The sequence below is a fragment of the Melospiza melodia genome, chromosome 12, assembly GCF_035770615.1.
Source record: "Melospiza melodia melodia isolate bMelMel2 chromosome 12, bMelMel2.pri, whole genome shotgun sequence".
NCBI classification, from domain to species: Eukaryota; Metazoa; Chordata; class Aves; order Passeriformes; family Passerellidae; genus Melospiza; species Melospiza melodia.
In genome coordinates, this window is record NC_086205.1 from 18,306,211 (window position 1) to 18,329,105 (window position 22,895).

A 22,895-nucleotide genomic window follows, 5' to 3' on the forward strand; every position below is an offset into this window, starting at 1 on the left:
AGACATGTCGCTTCTGCGCCCCCTCTTCCAGCCAGTAGAATATGGAAAAATGGGTTTAAAAAGAAAAAGGATGCTATCTTTGGCTCAGCCAACGTGAGTTCGACAAAAAGCAAACGTAAGCCAACCCAGTCCAACAGATTACTCATGCCAGAGACTATCCACTCACGTGAACTTCTGCAACGCCTACACTCCTATCCCCTGGCTCAGCCCCTATTCTGAGTCAAAAGAGAGAAAAACAGCAGAGAGCTTCACTGCTTGGCTTGTTTGTCTGCCCTGAATTCCTGGTGTGCAGCTCAGAGCAGCTCTGATGGTAATCCACTCCTGAGCCCCATCAACCCATTCTGCTCAGATGAAAACTTGCTTTACTTTTGCTAATCCTACAAACCAACAGCAGTCAGTGCCACAGGTCCCCCACACCACTCCAAGGAACATTCATTATAGAACATGCAGTGCAGAGGTCAACACAGGGTCTCAAATTTTGCCTCACTGCGCTAAAAGAGTTGTAAGACTACTCCCTGAGCTAAAAGACATGAAAAGCACAATGATTTCCCTAGATGTCACCTCTTCCCACAACCCTAGATCGCCTTCTCTTAACATATTTTGCAGCTTTCAGCAGAGGAACAAGAATGTCTCTTGTTTAACCAAGCCAGCTCCTTGCAGTGGGCTCACAGAGAAGAATCTGGCTCCCAGATGTCCTTCCCAACTCCTGCTCCAAATTCCTTTTCCTACCCAGGCCCAGCCATTTCTTTTACTCTGTTTTCCCCTCTCTCCATGCCGTGTTTTCTGCCCTGCAGGGCTGTAGCTCAGGCCAGGCATTAGCCCTGAGATGAGAGACGCCATGTGGGCTGCCAGGTTGGCCTCTCAGCCAATTGCTGGTGCCAGGTGGTGCTGCTGTGTCAGGGAAACACGGAGTGTGGCTTTGCAGCAGTGTCCTGCTGACACGGGTGGCGGGCTACAAGCAACTCCAGAGCCCCAGTGTGTATCTTCTACCAGCACAAGGCAATGGCCAAACTCCTGAATACTTTGGGTATTTGACTTTGCTCATTGTAGTGGAAATTTCCAGCATCAATATCCACCATCTCTCATACACCTCAAAAGTCTTGTCTAACAGAGGTCAAGCTCAGCACATGTTTTCTGAGTGCTGTGGCCAGCTCATCCTCTGAACTGTGTCCCTGGACGGTGAGCTGTCATTTGTGGGAAATGTAGTGCTGGTTTATCTGTGCAGACACCTCCAAGACAGCAGAGCTGCAGCTAAACACACAACCTTTCTTGCACATCAGCTCATTCCACACGCTGTGCTATCACAGGTCACTGATAACCTCCCAACTCACAAGTGAAAACTGGAGATGAGCACCATGGATGTTAGGAAAGGTCACAGCTAATGACTCAAAACAAAGCTGGGGGCCCACAGTGCCTTCTGCTCCTGGTACATTGGTTTTAGCCTGAGGTGCTTGGGAGCTCTCTTTGAGCTGTAACACATCAACACTTCTTGCATTTACACATCCAAGAACGGGGAAAAGCAGAAAAGCCTTCTGGAGCAAGGGAAGGACAAAGGTCGCAAGAGGAGCAAGCGGAATTTAGGCAAATCAGGAGTTGTGAATGAGTAGATGGTACATAAGGACTTCAGCCCTTAAAGACTTTACTGTCTTTTCCCCCAGTAAAAGCCAGTGAGCCACAGATGAGGTGGTAGAGATGATGAATTCAGTGCCCACTGCCTGCTTTTACCAGGCTGTACCAATTGCAGCCACCCACCAAACTGCACGCTGGGATAGGCACTGAGGTGGTGGGAAGGGCACACAAAACAGCAGTGAGCCTCTCCTTATGCTCCATGGCCTTGGGCACTGCGCTGAGACAGAGATGCAGACAGAGCAAGAAGGATGCAGTTCTTACTTTCTATTTTAGCTGGGGACAGGTGAGGGACAGAGAAGTGTTTGATGTCAATAGTATCCACTGTACTGACAAGAAGAGACTGTGAGAAATGTTAACCAGGAAGAAGAAAGGAAGTGATTCAGTCTTGATACACTTCAGGCTGGGACTTGTGCTTAATTTTTCCTTTTTTTTCCTTTCTTTGCACGTTCTCTAACAATATCACTGCCAGAGGCAAGGTTCTTTTCAGACACACACCCTTGCTACCTCGTCTCTTATTCATTCTTCTTTCCAAGGTCACAAAAGCCATCTAAAGCCCCAAAAGACATTGCAGTGGCAAAAAAAGATGCACACTGAAGGGCATCTATCAGGAATATGAAGCACCCTTAAGAGCTGCTGTGTCTATTCTTCCCTAAGCCTACAGACAAGTGTAAACATTTTCTTTCTTTCTTTCTTTCTAATGTAAATTTAAACAGCCCCAAGAGGCTGTCCCCCCACGAAGGCACATGGAGAAAAGGGCTGACTGCAGCATCCGGGGGGCTGAGATCCCTGACGGATGCCTAATCTCTGTCCCAGGCACCAAGGAGGGCTGGAAAAGAAGTTGTGCCCTTTAAAAACAGAAAGATTAAGTCTTTTGAAACAAATCTGAAATGATGGAAGATTTCAGCAGATGTGACCACAGTGATTTCACCAGATGTGATTGTATCAAGGATCTAATAGAAAAGAACTTCCCTGCTGTTCCATCAGGCTGAAGCCAGGCCTGAAATATCCTTTTGAGTCTTTTGATGACATCAAGGATAAAAGCCAAAAGGAAGTTAGGTTTTGATTTATTTTTTCCCCTTGCTCTTTCATTCTTTCAGGCACAGAATAGTTTTACCTGGTTTGTGTTGCTGGATATTAGCAGGACCAAAGGAAAACACTTCAAAAGTTTAAAGAAGGCACCATTTGGTGCCTCTCAGATGCCACTGTCATTTAACTGAGCAGTGTTTCTTTGACTCCAGCCACTTTTGAAGATTTCACTGTAAAGAGGCAGGTCAGGCCTACCTGGAATAGGACTTGAACAGCGTGGGGGTGATCATCTACTACACACCAGCCTATATGGTCCCAAAAAGGGCCAGTGAATGTGCCAAATACCTTCCCTTGGCAAAGTTCACACCAGCAGCTGTGCCACAACAAACTGCAGAAGGCTCAGTGGGGTAAAGGAAGCTGTGCTCAGCCACACCTACAGCAATTAGTCTGGGGTAGCCACAGTCCCACAATTAATTTCTGCAGTCATGGAAAACACAGATAGTACTGGGTATCCAGACTGAACTCATTTCTGAAGCAACAAGGTGTGGTAAAGAACTGCATGGGATTTCAGCTGGGGCAAACAAACAAGCAGATGAAGGGAAGTTATTTGTTAAGCATTGCTAGGAGACACCTAGCAAAACCTTAACAGCTGATTTAAAAACTCACCATGGTGTAAAAAGCTTATGAAAAGGACAAATAATAAAACATTTTTAAAAAGCAAAAATACAGATAAGGCAGATAGCAAGAAAGCATGAAACTAGGAGGCATCAGTCTCAAAACAAAGGAAAAGGGGTAGGTGTTTTGTCACACAACACACTGCTAGGCTGCAGAGCTATTTCTGCTGCAAGACACTGTGGTTGCTATGAGTTTACACAGACTTCAAAAGCAGCAGGAGAAACTCATGGAAGAAAACTCCAAGACACACAATAAATATAAAATGTTCTGTGCTTCCCTTTTACATTTTTCTCTGGTCACTAGTGACTGATTTGGCTCTAGAGACATTCATATGAAGTCTCCATCTGTGTTTTCTATCTACCTTCTGACACCTGCTGGGAGTCACATCTGCTGGAGGGTACATTCCAGTCTCTGCAGGTAAATAACTGACCACAGCCCTAGGTGCCAGGGTTTGGCCCAACACCTGGAAACCCATTCCTTCCTTTCTTCTAGCAGAGAAAACAGAAATTACAGCCATCTGCACTCAGCCTCCTGGGATGCACAGATTAAAAAAAAAAAAACAAACCACAAAGACTTTGTTGTAGTTATGAATCTGTATGATAATAGAGATTTATATTTCCCTAGAGATCAGTGTGACAGACACTGTTCACACAATACCTAGGAAACATCCCCGTCCCAAGGAGTTTATTATCAATTAGATACCAGAATGCAGGCAGAGGGGTGGGAGCAAGGTGCTGAAACTCAGATCTACAACCAAGTTTCCAGGCCACCAGATGAAGACACTAATCCCTTGGGCCAAGCTAGCTCCTTAAAGGACTTTTCATTCTCTGCATTTGCCATCCAAGACCTGACAAAACATGCCAGGAGACAGCAAACCCCAGTCCGAGCCCTTCAAGCTCCAGCTGCAATTCTGTTGCAGGATGGCCCTGATTTCCAATGACATGGCTGGGTCTGAGCCACTGCCGTGGCTAGCAACTGGATCGTGGGTCAGTGGGGCCTGTGGTCATCTTCCACCACTGTTTAATAAGCTCTTGCTCCCTGTTCATCCTGAGCAGGGCCCCAGCCCCAGCCCCAGCTCATCAGTGGGGGCAGGATGCCACCAGTGTGGATGAGCAGTAGAGCAATCCAGGACTATGTTCCCTTCTAGCAGCTCCTGCCCTTAACACCAGGGGGAAGATTTTGCCTCAAACACCTGTGGTAAGGCCAGAGTTCTCAAGAATTGGCCACAGATATTAGATGAATGAGCAGAGATAAAAAAGGATGGAAGGGCATCACAGAAGTTTAGCCAACAGGATCCACGGCCTTGGGGTACACTCTGCTGAAACCCTGGATCAAACGCCAGCAGTGGATGACTGATTGATTTGATGGGACATGAACAATGGACCACGAGAAGATCTGCAATATTCCCTATCCCTCTGCCACCCCTGAGGACAACAGAAGGCAATTATGCAACAGGAATAAAGAAGATGCAGCAAACAGCACTCAACAATTCTCCTTGCAGCCCAGGAATGTGTTTGTAGGAGCCTTGGAACTGGAGATGCCAACACAGAGGTCCTGTGCTGTCCAGTCCCCTCAGCCTCAGGACGGTGTTACCCAGCTCCCTGCTGCAGCACAGGCTGGCACCTCCACCTTGGGCACATAAACCTGCAACCAGCTTCTGTGGGCTCCTCACTGTTTTGTTTTGCTCACTGAAGGAAGTCCTGGAAATGTTAAGGCTGGCTAAATGGGGCTTTTAAAAGTGCAATGCTTCCCTAGGCTCTACACCAAAAAACAGCAAAACAACCAATGCCCTTCAGCTGACCAGAGGATGTCCATGCTGTGGGCCAGGGAATACGTGGGGAAAGGCACCACAATCCTCAGCACATGAAAGCAACAGGATGGATTTGATAAGGAACAGCCAGGGGATGAAGAGAGAGAAGGAGTCCCACGAGCCAACATCTGCCAGAGCAGCAGACCCGACAGTCCTGAGAGTTTACTTAACATGTCTGATCAAAAGCTTTGGGAGTCTTGTCTGTGTTAAGTGCTACCAGATGCAAAATCAGCAGCAAGATGAGAAGTGTATTAATAAACTAAGGAGGCACATAAAGTTATTTGAAAACTGAATGGGGAAGGTGGGGAGAGAAGGGGGAGAATAAAACCAGCTTATTTTTCCATTAAGGCAATTTAATACTCTCTGGGTGGAGTTACAATCACTCGTCCTTGGGAATTAAATTGAATTTGTGAAACATTTCTGTTCATCAGCCGAATATACAATAAGAACTGGGATATATAATTTTTTTCTTTACACTTTGGACAAGACAGTACTACCTGTCTGTCCACAGGGCAAGAACAGCTGGTCATCAAGTTTTTTTGGCCCAGAATGACTTTCACTGACTTTAACTAACTTTACAGCAGCAGGGAATATATCCCTTTTCTTTTAATTAATGCAATTACATTAGGACTCATTATTGACAATTATGGTGACTATTAAAAGTTTCCCCTTTCTTTGTCCACTCCCCCACCAACTTAAAATCTGCTCCAATATAGTCACAAATTAATGTCTAATTAGCCATCAAGCAGAGCTGATCTTCCCCACAGAGCATTGCTGCTTACAGAAAAACTGAGAAATAGGAGAATGTAGCGGATATTTCATCATCTGCCTCCAAGGGGAACCATAACCAAAGAGCAGCCAATTACCCCAATACAGCTGCAAAGTTTAATCAATGTAGAAACCAAATATCTCATTAGCTGTCCCTTGCAATAACGGAAGATGTTCCCACTGATTCATATGACACAAATGTTACATTTTCAAAAGATCCATTGGTCATATGAAAGAGCAAAGACTCCCTTCATCTTCACATCCTGGCCAAGTCCTGATCTTCATCTTTCCTTTTCTGGCACGAGAAAAGAGGTAAGAGGAGGATGCCTCGGACAGCATGGCATGTGTCTGACAAGCCACAAATTGCACACACCTGCACACAAGGCAATCTGTCACACCCAGCCCCACGACGCTGCATTCATATCCAGAGGGGAAAACCACACCAAACACCATCTCCCACCAGGCACAAGAAAGCGCAGAGCTGAAGGTGATTTTACTTCTTTCAACACTTGTGGTGAGTCTGGCAGTGACATACCGTGTCCAGCATGGGAGGCAGTAGCTTAGGAATCTGAGATGCCCCAAAAAAGCAGAAAACAGATGAAAAGGAGACACGAAGAGAACTCACTTGGTTTCATCTATGAAGGAGATTGAGTAGCTCGATAGCAATAACTAAACAGTTTCACAGAATGAAAACGCCAGATACCACAAGACTGTCCAATCTAGCAAAACAGAAAAAAACACACAGCAGTCGGGGAGCAAAAGCTAGGGAAATTCCATTTAGAAATAACAGAGATACTCATTTATGTGTAATACTGCTGGCAATTAAATGTTAAAACAAACTTCCAAGATTTCTCCCCGCCTTGATGTCTGTGGCTCAAGGCTGGATGCCTTTGGTCTCCCTGGGTGACCAGGCAAAGCTTTATGATCTGCATGAGGCAGAAGGGCACAGCTGACAATTTAATGGCTCTGCCTGGCCCCCACCTCGGCAGAGGTGAGAAAGAAACAGCTCTGCCAGTCCATAAAGATCTACTGACATCACTCTGTGTTTGCACCAGTTTAACTGGAAATTAAATTTACATGAACAAACTCTATCCCACACAAGACTGCATATTGTGACAGTTAAATAAAGAGCTTTTTAAAAGGCACACGTCTCAGGCAATTTAAATCAAAAAAGATAGGTTTTGTTAAAGCTACCAATTTCAGAAAATTAAGGTTGACTAAAACTGTTTTTAAAAACTCCTTTTGGAATTTAATCACATATTGGAAACCCATATGCAGCTGTTTGTGTCACCTGCAAAAAGACTGTATAAAACATAAGCATATGCTTAATTTTACACGTGTGCTTAAGTTCTATCAACTTTAATGAAGTTTAAGCATCCAGCCAAGCTTCTCTGAATTTGAGAAAGCATTTCTGAGCATGGGCTGTGAAGCTATTAGGAAATCACTAATGAGAAAAAAGTAAAATTAAAACTGGCTGGTCAATTTTCAGAGCCTGAGTAAGCACTAAGTCCAGAAATTAAACATATAACATATTTCTCAGTTTGTTTGCTTGTTTTGCTGTAATAGAAGGGGTGAGTGCCAAAATGTTTGCAAGGATTCCCAGAGAACCTGGCAAAATGTCAGCAAAATGGATGTGTAAAACTACATGAAAGTCAATGGCTTGGGTTTGGCTTCTGAGGAAATGAATCATTGTAAAAATCTACTGTATGTCTCAAAGCTGAGAAGGGGAAAATCTGGACTCTGCCTCAGTCTACACGTTTTTGGGGTGGTCAGTGGCTGCAGTTCATGGGGCAGGCAGGGCTCAGCTGGGCAAACCCCACAGTCTGACTCACTGAAGAAGGTTCTTGCCTTCACAAAATTTGCAATCTCATTTTCCAAACCATTAGACTCACTTCTACATTCCCTTCAAGGCTGTGTGTCAGGTATTGGATTTGGCTGGCTGACCATGGGTCATTTCTTTTTTACCAACAATTGTCTTGTTCGGACACCCTACATTCTACACATCTCCTAAGTGGGAACACTTAGGAGTGAAGAAAAGGGACACCCAAATCACACAGAAAGCTGAACAATAATTTGTGCTGGTCTAAAATGGAATCCACTGTGCAGATCCCTCCTGGGTGAGCTCTGAAGTTTGATATTGTCCACATACAGATAAATGAACGTGAAGTGATATCTTTCAATTAGAATTCATGCTTCAGAAAAGCACACATCAGACCTCAGGAAAACAGCATTTAACTGTAATTCTGCTGGGGTCAACACACCACAGAAGCCAAACTCCTGCACTGCAAGTGTGTTCCTTACCTAGGTGTCTCCCCTGAGCTCAGAACTGACCACAGCTGCTCCCTGAAGGCAGCCCCACCACCATCCATGGGTATCTGCAGCCCTCAGCAGGGGCATCTTCAGCAACACACAGAGGGGACTGCAGGGCTGAACTGGAGGAGTTTGCAGGGACAGAGACAGGGGAGGAAGGGGCAGGCAACCCTGGAGCTGGGGAGGAAGGCCAGACCTTTAACATGTCATGAGGCAGTTTCCATGGCAAAAGAGAAATGTGGAGATGGAGAGGGAAGGAGCTGTGCCTCAGGACTGCTGCATGACAGGAGTTTGTAAAGCACCTTTGTTGCTTATTGGCTTCAGCAACACTTGGGAGTTGCTACAGCTTTCCCAAATGTTTATATTTTACTTCTCTCACCATTAAAACCAATACTAAAGCAGTCACATGATGTTTTCCAGATGCTTTTCCTTACCTGTTGTATGTTAAAGCTAATCAACATCCTGCATTTTAATCAGCAAATCAAACTGGAAAATACAATTGTGGAGAATGGTCCTTCAAAGATGGGAGTTTTATGGCAGCAGACACTTAAAATCATGTCTGGAACAAATTCCTTCACTTCTGGCTGCAACATTTCTCACTGGTATTTCTACCATCTTCCAGCTTGCTCAGTCACTGTGCCACACACTCCCCACAGAGGCAACATTTTCTAACAACAAAACCACCCTTCATGGCAGCTGAAGCTGTTTTTCACCAGTGATGGAAACTGAAAAACAGAGACAGGAACCTGCATTTCAGCCACTTCCATTCTTGGAAATTAGATGCTCTCACAACTTCTCCACATCCACATCTCATTGCTGCCAGATAAAATTTTCATCAAAATAGGATGAAGTTTGCCCTACTCTTTGAAAAACTCCAGGGCTCTAAAACCGAATTTAGGCCACAACTGGATTCCCCAAGCACTAGAGTTCTATTTCCTTTTATCTTGTTTGGCCAAAGCTCCTTTTACACTGCATAGCACCAGAGTACTTAAAGCACCAGACCCACGGTGGGAACCTGATTCTGCTCTGTCACATTCCAGACTACCACTATGCCCAAGATGCATGGAAAGACTGACTTTCTAAACCACCTTTTCCAATCCCAGCCAGCTTCAAAAAGAGGCATAATAATTTGTCTGCTGCAGTTTTTAGCATTCTTTCTTGTTACTGACAGTCTGTTTTAGTCTTGCTGCTGCATTATAGTTCCCTAATGCAACACAGGCTAACCAGGATCTGAGACAAGAGCAACCTGTCTTGCAAGAGATTTTTCCTAGGACCTGTTAACCCAACAGCAGACTTGAATAGCACTCAGATATGGGAAGAATGGAAACTTCTTCTGCATAGGTCATGTTATCTCACTCTGTCACATCACACAGCTCATGCTTTGATAGAATTCCCACATCTTCATTATCTTTTTATTTTCCCTCTGCTTAAATAATTCTACCTTAGATACAATGATGTATTTGCTTGCTTTTGGTCTGTCACCAGCCATGTTCTGACAGAATAAAATTGCCTGCTTTCTCTGCATGCTCTCCATGCCTCCACTATTACTTTCCACATTCATGTCTCCATTACCCATGGGTATAATCCAGGTTACAGATTAAACTCTCTGCAGGTGCCAGCTGTGGCTGACTCCATCATTTGCAGTGTGAGTGTCCCTCAGAGATGTGTCCACAGGACCAAGGAGATGCCCACCAGGGTTTGTAGTCCTGGGCACAGCACTGGGGGAGCCCAGGCTTCTGTCTGGGCTCATGTGGCACATGTGTCTTAACCTGGGATGGATTTACCTTGATCAGCTCTGACCATCATAAGCACCAACATTTCTGACCTTTCTGTTTCCTCTCATGACTTTTTAGTAGGTCCCATACCCATATTTACACATGACCTGTACCAGGCTTTTGCTTTCTTCTGTTCCTTCACCTCATCACCTGCTGCATTGCAGATTACCAAAAGCTGCCCTGTTTCATCTCTGAAAGCATCTCCCAGCCTCAGCACAGAGCTCCCCAGCCAAAGAGGGCACAAGTGTGCAGGTCCTGGCACATCCTGCGTGCTGGGTGACTGTACTAAACAGTAACATAACAAATACATTAAATAACACAGTAATAAGCATGATGGCAATAATAAGCACAGTTAACTGTTTGGGTCCTTGCTTACTTTGTAGTCCTTGCTGAGAGGTTCAGCTGTTAAAGGCTGTGCTGCATTTTAACATTGCCAAGATATTAATAGCCAGGCAGGGAGATGAATGGCAGGCTCACACTGCACAATTAAAACTTTTCCAGTTTACCCTTTTAGTAAAATTTGTGGTTTATAATAAGCATCTTTGTCTCTTCTGAAGAGAGTAAGAATTGGAAAGTTACATGGATGGGAACAGAGGTTCATTAAAGATTTAAAATAGAATGTGGTTTGGCATTGTAAAATAAACATGTGTTTAAGATGGGATACATCAAGAGCTGCCTGAAAGAAGTGCTCAGTGTTCCTTTTCTCTTGTGATCCTGGATCTACTATCATGCTACCCACAAAAAAGGAGGGAAAAGCAGCAGGGATAAAACGTGCATGCTTGCTTCCAATAATGTGAAAGTCTGCTCTATATCCCCACTCATGATTCATTTCTCATACATATATCTATAGGGTGTAAATATATATATACACACATATAAGTAATGCATGCATTTTATCTCTCATGCATCCCAATATTCATCAACATATACAGATGTTATATTACTGAGTTTTTTCACCCTAGAACCGAAATCCCCTTATTATAGAGCAAACACTTACTGACTTGTAGAGACCCAGTGAGCATTTAAACATTCAGAGAACATACATGTTATCTGTTTAACTTAGAGCACAGCACATTCCTGTTTCTCAAACATATGAGGAAGGCAGAAAGGAAACAGATAAAAAGCATTCCTTCAAAGCCAAGATTTGAGTAAAAGGGTTAACATTACCAGGTAATTTATTTATACTGTTGGACACAGCTTCAATTTAGATAAAAGGCAGATGCTTATCACATGGATTTTAATAAATCAGGTTAGAAGTCACAGTCAGAAATCTGTAAAAGCTGGATCTCAAATGGCAAGCAATGCACACAGACTGTGGCATTATTTACAGTGTTTCTGGGAGTTACTGATCCCTCCTGGAGTCAGGCAGCCCTGCCAGCAGCGAGAGCTGCCCTGTGGTACCAACATTCCTTGCCAGCAAGCACCTACAACCAGGCCACTAATCCTGATGATTAACAAAATCTAGCACTAGAGGGAGGCTGAACACATGTTCTGCTCTCTTTGGCCTTTTCAGCTTCTCCACACATTAAAAGGCAGGTGATTTAAAGCAAGCCCAGCACCAGCAGGCAGAGCCCAGCCACTGAACAGCAGATGAGCTATTTAAGGCAGCAATCCCCAATGGCAAAATTCATGCTCTCTCCTCCCCAGCTATTTGCCAAGATGTGCACCCAAAATTCAGAAGTGAGCTTTTAAAAAAACAAAAAAAACAACCAAAAACCAAAACCAATTCCTGTGTCCTGGCTGTTCCTTCAGCCAGTGAGTCAGAGCCCACAGAGGCACCGCCGCCGCTCGCGGGGAGCGGAGTCAGACACAAAACACCTGGCAGCCTCTCCCAGCAAGGATGAGGCTCCCACACCTATCAACACATTCCCACCTTCTCCCAGCTCCGAGGAGCAGTGAGACAGGTCAGGAACAGCCTCACAGAGGAAGGCACACACGCCTCCAGAACGCGCTGCAGCTTCTCCCCTTCCAAAACTCCTTGGCAAGAGGAACTCGAGCCCTTTGGCTGATTTTCTGCACATCACAACAGGACAACACCACTGGAGAGTTCAGTAGCTCTGAATGTGGGCATAGTTCCCTGCCCACGTAGCTGCAGTCCTGCAGCCCCTCCAAACATAGATGGTTTTAACAAGAACTGGTATATTAAAATTCTTATGTTGCACTTCATGCAACTATTCAAAGTCCAATTTTTTCCTTCACTTTAACCCCCAACCTAAAGCCACTTCTTCACATCTGCTTTGATATATCCCAAATTGTTCCTATGCTCAGGCACTGATGGTGTTTAGTCATTAAATTGCAGTTACTACAGTAATGAGGCTCTGGGATGTAGCAGGCAGAATTGCTCTGGGACACAGGAGATCTCAGTCTTATTTTTAGCCTGCTGCTGGTCAGCCTGATGACCTAGGCAAAGCACTTTCCCTGCTACAGCTTCCTTATCAGGAAGAGAGTGGTATTTCTTTTGTCAAGAGTTTTGTGGCCTGTCAATAAAAGCCACACTGATAACAGCTGGGGGTTGCTGGGAGAGAGGTGCCATCCCGGCTCAACACAATCCTCTCCTTCCCATGCTGTGGCAGCATCTCAGATGCCAAAAAAAAAATCAGACCCATCTGCAGATGCAGCACATGCAGGTAATTAGCAGAGATCTCTAAATGGATGTTTGCTCAAGGTGGCCTTTGGCAAGTTGGCAGCTGAGGGTCACATCTGCCTTGAGCCACCCAGATCCTGCCCCAAAATGAAATGCTGGGCTCTGACCCTCCCCTTTAGATAGAACCAGTCATTTCAAAGCCATAGCACCCATGACTCCTGCGACAGCCTTCACAAGGATGGGACATGGGACAGGGACTGGCTTTTCACACAGCTGTGCAGCCCTGCCTGGCTAGGAAGGGAGGAATTACCAGAGCCATGAGTGAGGGTCTCTCTTTGTGAGCAAATAGGGTGCTTGAGAGGTAGCTGATGAGAATTTCTCACTTTGGCTTTCCCTGGCCTGGGCAGATGCCTGTTTTGAAACTAGAAGGCAAAAACATAATAAAAGTCTGCCTCCCTCCCTCCCAGATCTATCTATTTCCCTTTGACAAACAGTGATTTCATTTTTCTTCCCGTCCAAAATTTTTTTTTTCTTTCTCTTTCAAACTGAGCCCAGGCCAACGTGGCAAAAGGCTCTTTGCTCATGTCCTTATTTGTCAAACACGCCACCACCACGCCCTCAGCACCATTCTGGGAACAAGTCCTTGCCTTCCCCTGCTGCAGCCAAAGGGGAACTTCCCAACACAACTCTCCCCCAGCCCAAACACACTCTTTTAAAAATAAATATTGCCTTTTCTTTCCTTTTTTTTAAATTTTCTAAAAAAATAAAAAGGCATTCCAGTTAATAAGAAAAGGGTTTCAATTTCCTTCCCCTTTCCTCCCCACAGCCCTGCTGTGAATCCGAATATGACAGATCTAGATGGGAAAACAGAAATTACAAGAAAATGCCAGATCTATCACTAAGGTGTTTTATGATCCAGCCCTCCTCTAATTTCCATCAGAGCATAAGTCAGATACTAAAGTACCTTTTTGGATCTGATCCTAAGTGGCCAGTTCCACTGTCCAAATAGAGATCCAGAGATAAACAGGTCTATGAAAACTGGGTATTATTTTAATTGCTGCTCTTTAGCTACAGCTTAAACTGCAATAAGCAGTGCAGCTTTCAGCCCTCTGGTAACAGTAACACACAAACTGATAATAAACTAAACATTTATCCTGCTGTCCTCATCAACTTAACACCTAGTATAAAAAGCTTTACCTGGAGCCCCACAGCACACATACTTCATAAGCTGTCATCAGCTCTGCACTATCCAGAGAGAAATTTCTGGTGTAAAATGGCTGATTTGATGGAACAGAGGAATTTCAAACTCTGGAGTAGATCTGGAGGGCTCTCACCAGGTCCACAGGGGCCAAACCACCCAGAGAGCAGCCTCAGGTCTGGGCAATGCTCAGGAACTGGGTCTGCTGCTCCAGTGCTTACATTTAGCAATGGGGAAACTAAGGCATGGAAATTAAATGTTCTGGCATTGGAGAGCAAAATCAGCCTCTTGCAGCCCAATACAGCACATGTTCACAAGCTCCCTGAATCATGACAACCATGTCCTCACAGCAGAAGCAACACAGTCACCATTTGTTCTGTTTCTTTAGCACAAGAACGCCTGTCCAGAGTTGAGAAAATTACTGTGTTTGATGCACAAAGGCATTGGGCAGCTTTCTCCAGCACCACCTGCCCTTTCCCTCCTCTCTTGGGCTTTACATCTTGCTTCAGCATTACTTTGGCTGCTCCTGAAAGATAAGGAGCTGATCTTGCAACACAAAACCCTGCTGGCTCCTGACTTTAGCCTTGACTTTTGCCTTCTCCTGATCTCCTACAGAAAATGGAAGGGAAAAGGGAGAGGGATAGGTGACCCCTCTGATCTCAGATGAAAGACAGGGAAAGGCAGGGAGCTCTGTGTGCTGCATGAGAGTGCATTTGGGATGGCCACAGGCAGGACTGCTCAGGTACAGCTGCTAGGCTCCCCTTCCACTGAGCAGGATTCCATGCAAAGGAATCCTGCTCTAAGCAAGCTCTTGCTAAAAACCAACACTGAACTCAGCTCCAGTCCCAGTTCTATAAAGCCAGAGAGAAAGGGTGTGACAAACAGCAATCCCATGAGTTCAGAGGGAAGAGCTGTGCTGCTGAGTGGCTCTACCAAGGGGCACAGCCCCGTGACAGCCTCGAGTGGCTCAGGGACACTTCGGGAGCCATGGCAGGAGCGAGCTCCTTTCAATGAACACACCAGGCCCTCTCCTTGGGCGAAGGGGGAAGCCTGACCCCGGGGAATCCTGTGGGGCACCACGGCCCCTTCCTGCTGCCCAGGCTGCTCCATGCAGGCAGTGCCTGCCTCTGCCAGGAGCTGCTGCTCCACGGCTTCCCAGGGCTCTGGAAGCTCCCTGCTCCCACAGGGGCCACTCTTCTCAGAGAGATAAAAGACAGAACAACACTTGCTGGGGAATTACTTCATTCCCCCAAGGCTGGGAAAAGCCATGCTCTGCACTTGGCAATGTCCCTGACTGCTGCAGCCTTTCCTGGCAAGGGAGAACAGAATCCCCATTAACCCCTTCCTGCTCAAAGGCTGCTTCCAACACTGTGCCCACTGAAGGAAAGGCTGAGGCTTTGCCATCCCAGTAAGCCCATGAGGGAGGGGAATGTTTTGTTTTTCCCAAGGCACAAAGCAGGCAAAGTGAGTCTAGAGTTGGTGAGAGGGTCAGAAACTAAGCCAGGCCCTTTGAATTCTGTTTAATGCTTGCCTCCTGGCCTACTCTCATGTTCAAACCCACCAAGGGATACCGGGCTGCCACAATTCTTCCAGGGCCATCAAGGGCAGCCCCATGTGTGTGGATATGTGGTTATACAAGTCCCAACAGCCTCAAACCTAGACCATGCTCTCTTTGTTCTCACTACTTCTTATAGAAGGCTCTTCCAGATCTTTGGAGCCCCAGAGCTTAGAAAATTTCTAAACACCAACACAGAGGTACTTCTGGCAAGCTCAGGCTCTCCTGTTCCTGCACAAACACCCACACAGAGCTGAAATACAGGTTTATTCCCCAAGTGTATTTCAAATTTGCAAGCAGACCCATCCTCAGCCTTCCTTTTGCTCAGCTAACAAGACACTGGGAAGATCAGCTCCTCAATCCTTGACCACTTTGACTGCCTTGTTCCAGAAGTCTGAATGCATTTCTCCAGAATGTGCCTGAGCAAACATAAACCTGGCACTCCAGGCAAACCTACAATACCTGCACAAAAGTGTTCGTATCTTGTAAAGGTGTTCAAGGCCCGTCCATATTCACTTTGGACATGCCATCATCACCTGATGCATCTTAGAAGTTGCATTTTCATCCAGGTGGCCGATCTAGAAGATCCAAGCCAGCAAAAAGAGGGTGAAAAGGGTCTCGATTACATCACTGTAGCCTGGGCCAGGGCTTATTTGCTTCACTTAATTTTAGGCATCTAAACAAAGCACTTTCAGGATCAGATTACTGCCCTGAAGTCTCTCCACAGTCCATGGAAGGAGAGGGCCATTCCAGAAAACAATTCATTCTGGGAAGGTTCCACTCCCATCCGCCATCACAACGACATAAGGCAATCAGTCTGCTAATTCAAGCCGGATGGGAAAAATCCTTTAATAGCCCAGCAAGTTTTGAATGGAAATACTCCCTGCTCGGGAAACACAGCTTGCTAAAGCTGACTTCTTTATTCCTGACCCATGATTTTTAACCAGAACTTCGCCACCTCATTGTAATATCATTCATTCATTTCCACAATTTCTGGATCAGTTCTGCACAAATGACAAAATTCTTGTCTTCTTACCTGTACATTGTAAGAAACATCATCCAGAGGGGGTGGGGGGGGAAAGGCACCTTGTGATGATGTGATGTTCCCAAGGTCATCCACAGGAGGGGGAGGGGGAGGAAGGAAGTCCCCTAGGAGAGAGAATGGGAGAATTTAAACTCAGCAGCATGTCTCCACATCATGACGTGGATGATCAGGAGGAACTCCACAATACTCTTAGCTCTGCCCATCGGTTTTGTGGCGCAGGACAGAACACATTATTTGACCATTAAATGCTCAGCTTCACCCTTCACTGCTTCAGGAAATGGCTACACAGCTCAGTAACACTGGCAGATGGCTTAGGGGTGCTCAGATTCCACAGCAAAAGGTGATGTGCCACAAAGCCTGAAGGCACCCACAAGCAGCTCCACAGACCCGAGTCACATCTCAAACCTAGCCCAGGCAACCACTGAACTTGCACTGATGAACAGCCTGTGTCTAACCTTGCAATGGACCCCATCCAATTCACCTCCCTCATGTGCTAAACTATGCCAGATCCTCTTGATCCCTATAAAGACAGCATCAAGAGCTGTCCAAAAGCAGGGATTCCCTGCTGCAAAAGACACACAGAGGGCTGGAGCTGGAGCCCAGAATCCAGGCCAGCCCATCTCCTGCAGCCCTGCTGCTGGCAGGCAGATACACTTTTTGCATTTTCCTCTTCTTATAGGGACTTCATAGCTTCATGTAAAGAACTGCTGAGAAGATCACAGGCTCTTCTCAGCCACATGATGGGCCAGGTGCAAGCACACATGAATCCACCTCTCTAACCCTGGATTTTTACAAGGGGGCTGATGTACAAAATTTCTAGAATACAACTTGCTCATGTTTATCTTCCAGAAGTGCTGATGGGAAGACAAAGCAGCAAATACTGGCTGTGAAGCCATCCAGCTTGGCATAGAGATGGGAGGTGGGAGCAGAGAGAAGGTCTCCTTGAGAATTTCATGGGATGTGGAACCAGAAAGGAGAAAAAAATCAAGGACAGAGCAGCACAGGCTGCAGGAGCAGGACAGCAAGCTCTGAAAGCACCTCCTAATGGTGGAAAAGGAGCATTTGCCATTAGCACTGGATTTGTCTCCAGGGAAGGCAGCTGCCTGCAATTTGGACCACTTTGGTATGTTTTTATTTCTTCCTATGAAGATTGATGCTGCAAGTAGAGCTGTTTGCTGTTGGCTCTTGTGTGTGCAGCATCTGGGATGGAAGGTTTCAGATTAATAAAAGTGTGATATCTCACATATATAGGAACTGTTGCTTTTGGAAGGAAATGCGAGCTCCCTGCTTGACCCTCCAGATCTCCATGCAGCATCCCACTGCGTCCAGGCCAGAGGCCTCAGCAGCACCCCTAAATGCCACGGAGCAGCTCCAAACCACTCAGGAAGGGCTGAGCCAAACCCCTGTGACCTGCAGCCTTCTGGGCCACCTGTGCCACGTTTGAAGCCCTAGGCTCAGCCCAGAGCAGGCACGGGCACCAGCTGGGCAGCACGGCCAGCAAAACACTTTCAAGCTCTCTGCCATGGGAAGCAGATGGGTCTGAAGCCCTTGAAAGTTTTTCTCTTTTATTTTGAATTACTCTTGAAAGACACAAACTTCCCCTAGGACTTTCAGAGATGTTATTTAACAGGAAAGTAATTTCTTCCCATTTTACCCAAAATGAGCATGGATGTGACTCAAAAACCCCTTCTGAATCCCTAAGAAAGTATTGTCCTAAATACAGATGCTCAAAAACAACAGACTGAAAACTAATTTAAGACAATCATGTTGCTCCAATACATAAAATCCCATGAAACCCACTGGCTCATGCTATTATAGAGTTCAGAATTGATTTTTAAAAAAATTATGTCCAATAATATCTGCAGTATCTTCCTCATTGCCTGATAATTAATCCAATCTTTTATTTCAAATAATGTGAAATACAATACCAAATAAAAAGAAAAGTAAAGAGATTTTGAAATTAATATCTTAGGGGTTAGTTCTAAAAAATGCTGGGAGATTTGAGTGCTTCTTAAACTTTTCTCCTTTGCTCTGTAAATGACCCTCCAACCAGCCAACATGATTTTGCAAACAAATCCAACTCCAGTGAACAAAGACTTCTCAAGATTATGCTTTAGATGATGTTTTTCAGTCAGTCCTGGCTCCGATGCCTAAGACTGATCTCCCTGCACAGCACATTAGTCAGACGCTCTTGCTTTATTACAATCCTTCAAAACACCTAAGGAAAATCAAGGTAGAGAATGTGCTGGAGGAGATGAGACAGGGAAAGGGCCAGGTTTTCTGCATAATCAGGAGTCTGTATCTAACAATAATCATTAGAATAAGCATAAACAAAATACCATTTTTGCCCCTTTGGAAGACCCACTCCTCTTGAAAGAAAAAAAAAAAAAAAAAACATTGGCAGGATTTTTCAGAAAAGGAGCGAAGGACAAGAGCTCTCTCCTAGAGTTTGGAAGAAAACACTTCTTTGCAGTAGGAGACAGCTGGCTCCACCACATCCCAGCCCAGCTCTGCTGTCTCCATCCTGTGTTAGATAAGCTGCTGGCTCCACTCTCCCCACTAGTGGGAAGGTTTTTAGACTGGGAAGCAGAGAGCAGATGCCTGATGAACTGGGGGGACCTTGCAGATGTTTGGCCTTTTCCTGGTCCTCTGTGAACAGACGGATCTTTCTCCTTCACAGCTTTAGTTATTTATTCTGCCACTGCGCCTTCCTCTTTCCCACACAGCCACAGGACCCAGTGCTGTTCCCACTGCACTCACAGGAGAATATTCCCTTGGATGCAGAAGGGAAAGTTGTCCCTGCACTATTATTATTATTATTGGCACTGCTGGAAGTCTCCTTCCGGCAGAGAGGGAAGTATGCAATGACCAAAATCTGTGTCCTCAGCAGCATAATGATTTTAGATGATGTGGGGAAGAAAAATGTCTAGGTTTGAGGGAGCCAAGAGGAAAAGAGCCTGAAAGCCAGCTGACACTCCCTTCAGGCACACTGTCCCTACAGTGCACCCTTGTCTTCTCTCACCCCCAGAGCTTTGCAAGTCAGATTTCACTTACTCAGAGCCAGACAAGCCGTGGGAGGAGGCAGGGAAGTCCATGTCCAGGCAGAGCACATCACTGCCAGCCACTGCTGACCACCTTCAGTGTCACAGAGCGAGGCGGGAGCAACCTGGGCAAGGGACTGTCCCTGGTCTGCACACTGGCAGCCACAGCAGAATGGGGCACTGGGGTTACCAGTTACCCATGGGCTGGGGGAGGACACATCCCACCCTGAGCACTCACCCCCTCCTGACTGATTTAACCAGGTTGGCCCTCTGTGAATAAGGAATAAGATGGGCAAAAGGCTCATTAATATTGATTATTGTTCAGCACCAAGACCAGCATTTTGATTGACTTTCACCTGACATCATCCTGAACACTTGGATGTATTCCAGGTTGTGAGAGTGACTGCACTGAGTTCTGTCAACAGAGAGGTATCAAGGCACCTCCAGAAAGCAATTTGTACTTCAAGGCAGGCAAAGAGACTTGCCTTCCAATGGCAAATCTCTCCATGGAGGTAGGAAATCACACCAAGACACAAACTGCCTCCAGCTCTTACAATGAGAAATCTCCACCTGTTACCATATGTTTAAAAAGAGAAAATAAACAGTCCTTGTTGCACCAGCTACTCATTCCCCCTTCATACAGCTGTGCAGACCATGAGTCAACCTACGAAGGAGCTGTGCAGTGAGACACATGCCCAGCTCGGTTATTTCAGATGCAGCGGCGCAACGTGCTGTGAAACCACAGCCCTGAGCTCTTCCCTCAGCACCCGTGCAGCTCCTGCACTGCAGCATCACCCAATGCAGCCAGCAGGGATGGGACTGCCAGCCTGGTAATAAAAACCCCACCCTCGGGCCCACCCTGAGCAAGAGAAAATTGTATGGTGTAAATACAAGTAATTAGGCAGAAATTAGTTGAGTCCATCGTGGTTATGGTGGGAAGCAATAGCAGAGCCACTGGCAGAAGTGATGCCTCCCAGCCCCAGTCTGGCTTCTGGCTTCAGTCAAATCTGTGCCATTGTAGTTGCACTTGCAAGGTTTTACTCCTCTCCACCCCAAAATTTCCCCTCTTACACTAAGGAGCTTTAATAATTTCACCGTTACACTTTTACGTACACAAATATAAAATTGTTCAAAGCCCTAACAGACACGTACATCAGCACAAACCTGTCAGGGTGAATAGAAACTCACAAAATCTTTGCCACTGCCTGCCTGACGCCTTCTGGGTACAAGTACGAGCTAAGAAAAACATCCTGCCTCATACAGCAAACACCATTCTCACTTACAGGCTAACCTTTAAAATTTTAAGTGCACTTCATTTTTTGCTGGATCAAGCTCATGTCTCAAGTCTTTGTTTTCAGGAGATATATCTGCCAGCCAACAAATGAACTGTAGCACAGTAACTGCCTCCCCCCTTGACAGACACAGTAGTTTAGACATGAAGATTTGCGGCTTTGAAACTTCTAGACTAGAAGAAGGGCTCACATGTTCAGTAAGAGAGATACTTTGGGGGGAAAAAACAGAGAAACATGAAGAAGCAAAACACCATAATTTTCAGGGAAACAATAAGTTAATGAAACCTATTAAACAAAAAAAAACTGGCTTTACACTGGTCTTCCCAGACTTCTGGCTGACATCTGATGACGATATATGTCAGATGCTGATTTCAATTTTCTCCTTTCCAGCAAAAATAATCCTTTCTGACTATAATCTTGATAATTTCTGATTCTGAAGCTGGTTCAGAATCAGTTTGAATCACCTGAGAAACACAGTTCAGCCCTGACTCAGAGACCAGACTAAGGATAGTGATGGAGTGAACCCCACTGATGTGTTTCCATTCTGATCCAGACTCCATTTGGCAAAGTACTGAGCAGACAGAGGCACTGCTTGGTGAAGTATTTACCTTCTACTGCAGAAAGCCAAAGCTTTTGACATTGAAACAATTGAGATTTACACCTAAACCCTAATTCATTGAGCACTAGGCTAAAATCCTATTGATAGAGGATACCATGAACCTGCAATCCACAGTGACCACTGCAGGAGCCTGCAGAATATCCCAGTACTACCACACGGTCTGGGAAACTTCCTACTGCAAAGTGACACCACAGGATTTTTATAGAAAACTTCAGCTAGATGTGACCTGGTGCCTCCTAGGTGTGAACATACATTTTACTAAGTTTCCCAAAGTAAACGTTTTCCTGTAGCATCTGTACTTAACACATCACTAGGCAAGAAAAACACATAATTAAAATAATGTTTTGGCCCCAGCCATGTTGTGGGGAGTCACTGACACCACGTCAGTGCAGGGGAAACTGTTGCATGATGGCATACCAGCTCCACAATCCACCTAAATATACCACATTGGCCTGTGATTCCTAAAATAAAGCAGCTCCAACAACCCAACGCGCTGTTTAAATTACCACTCTTACCAATCACTAATCCTACCATTTGAACTACTTGTGCTAATCAGCTACTGTATTAATAAGCATGAGGAAGAAAAAAAACCCCACACTGGCTAATTTCATCCTCAGCATTTAAAAAAGGAATACTGAGTCTGTCAGGTAGTTGCCCTGAAAATTTACTTCACCACCTGCTAGCTGAAATATTGCTTTTATGGATTTACATTGTATTAAAAGGTCACTGGCTGTTTAAGTCTTAAACAGTTTTAATCATTCTAAAAGTCTCTTAACAGTAAGAAAAGGAAGCTCAGAACAAACAGCAGCAGGGATTCTAATTAAAAGGGCCAATTCATCTAATTTTATTTGGGGTTAATTATTCAGGATTCACTCTCTGATGTGTAAGGAATAGCAATTAGTAATTTTAGTGATTTGAGGAACATTGGAGGTGTAATCAGTTAAAATGAGTGAGTGTTTACAACACAAGATGTTGAATTAGTTTCTCCCAGCTGGAGAACAGGAACATTAGTCCCCTACAGTTCAGGACTATGCATCGCAGTCCTGCTTAAAATATTCTCCTTAAATTAAAAAAAAAAAATCCAAACCCACCACATGCCAACAATCATCTGGTAATTTTGTTTACTACATGGAAAGTCAATAGGAAATGTGTACCATGTCAGCTTACTCATCCTCACCTCCACCTTCACCCTGCCATCCAACTATTTAAACCCCTGGGATTCACTGGAAACAATTCCCAGCAATTTTCCAATCTGCACAACCCCAGTCAGACTACCACCCTCTTGCCACACTGCCTTTCACCACAGCTGGCTCAGATAATGGAAGAAGCAGCCTGTGAAACTTTGAAATGTTAATTAACCTCAGTGGTTAAATATACAGAGGAAAAATGACCGTGCGATTAGCTTAAAACCTCTAGGTACAATTCCTCCTGCAAATGCAAATCCAAAATAGCTCTGCTGGAATCGCTCTGGACCTCTTCCAGTGCTACTAGAGCCAGAATAAGGTACTAAAGCTTTCAGGAGAAGCAGATGAGACTCTGGTGGGGACAGAGGAGCCACGTGGGAGAGT

The 22,895-nt window shown here is 45.3% G+C and overlaps 1 protein-coding gene across 6 annotated transcripts in view; it reads right to left on the reverse strand.

The window, feature by feature from the left end:
- LPP (LIM domain containing preferred translocation partner in lipoma) overlaps positions 1–22,895 on the reverse strand; it is a 331,785-nt gene that overhangs the window by 167,405 nt on the left and 141,485 nt on the right. For all 6 annotated transcript variants that reach the window (XM_063167037.1, XM_063167041.1, XM_063167039.1 and 3 more), the window contains one exon: positions 16,367–16,479. In XM_063167037.1, coding sequence (XP_063023107.1) covers positions 16,367–16,479 — 113 coding nt within the window. The remainder of the gene's footprint in view (positions 1–16,366; positions 16,480–22,895) is intronic.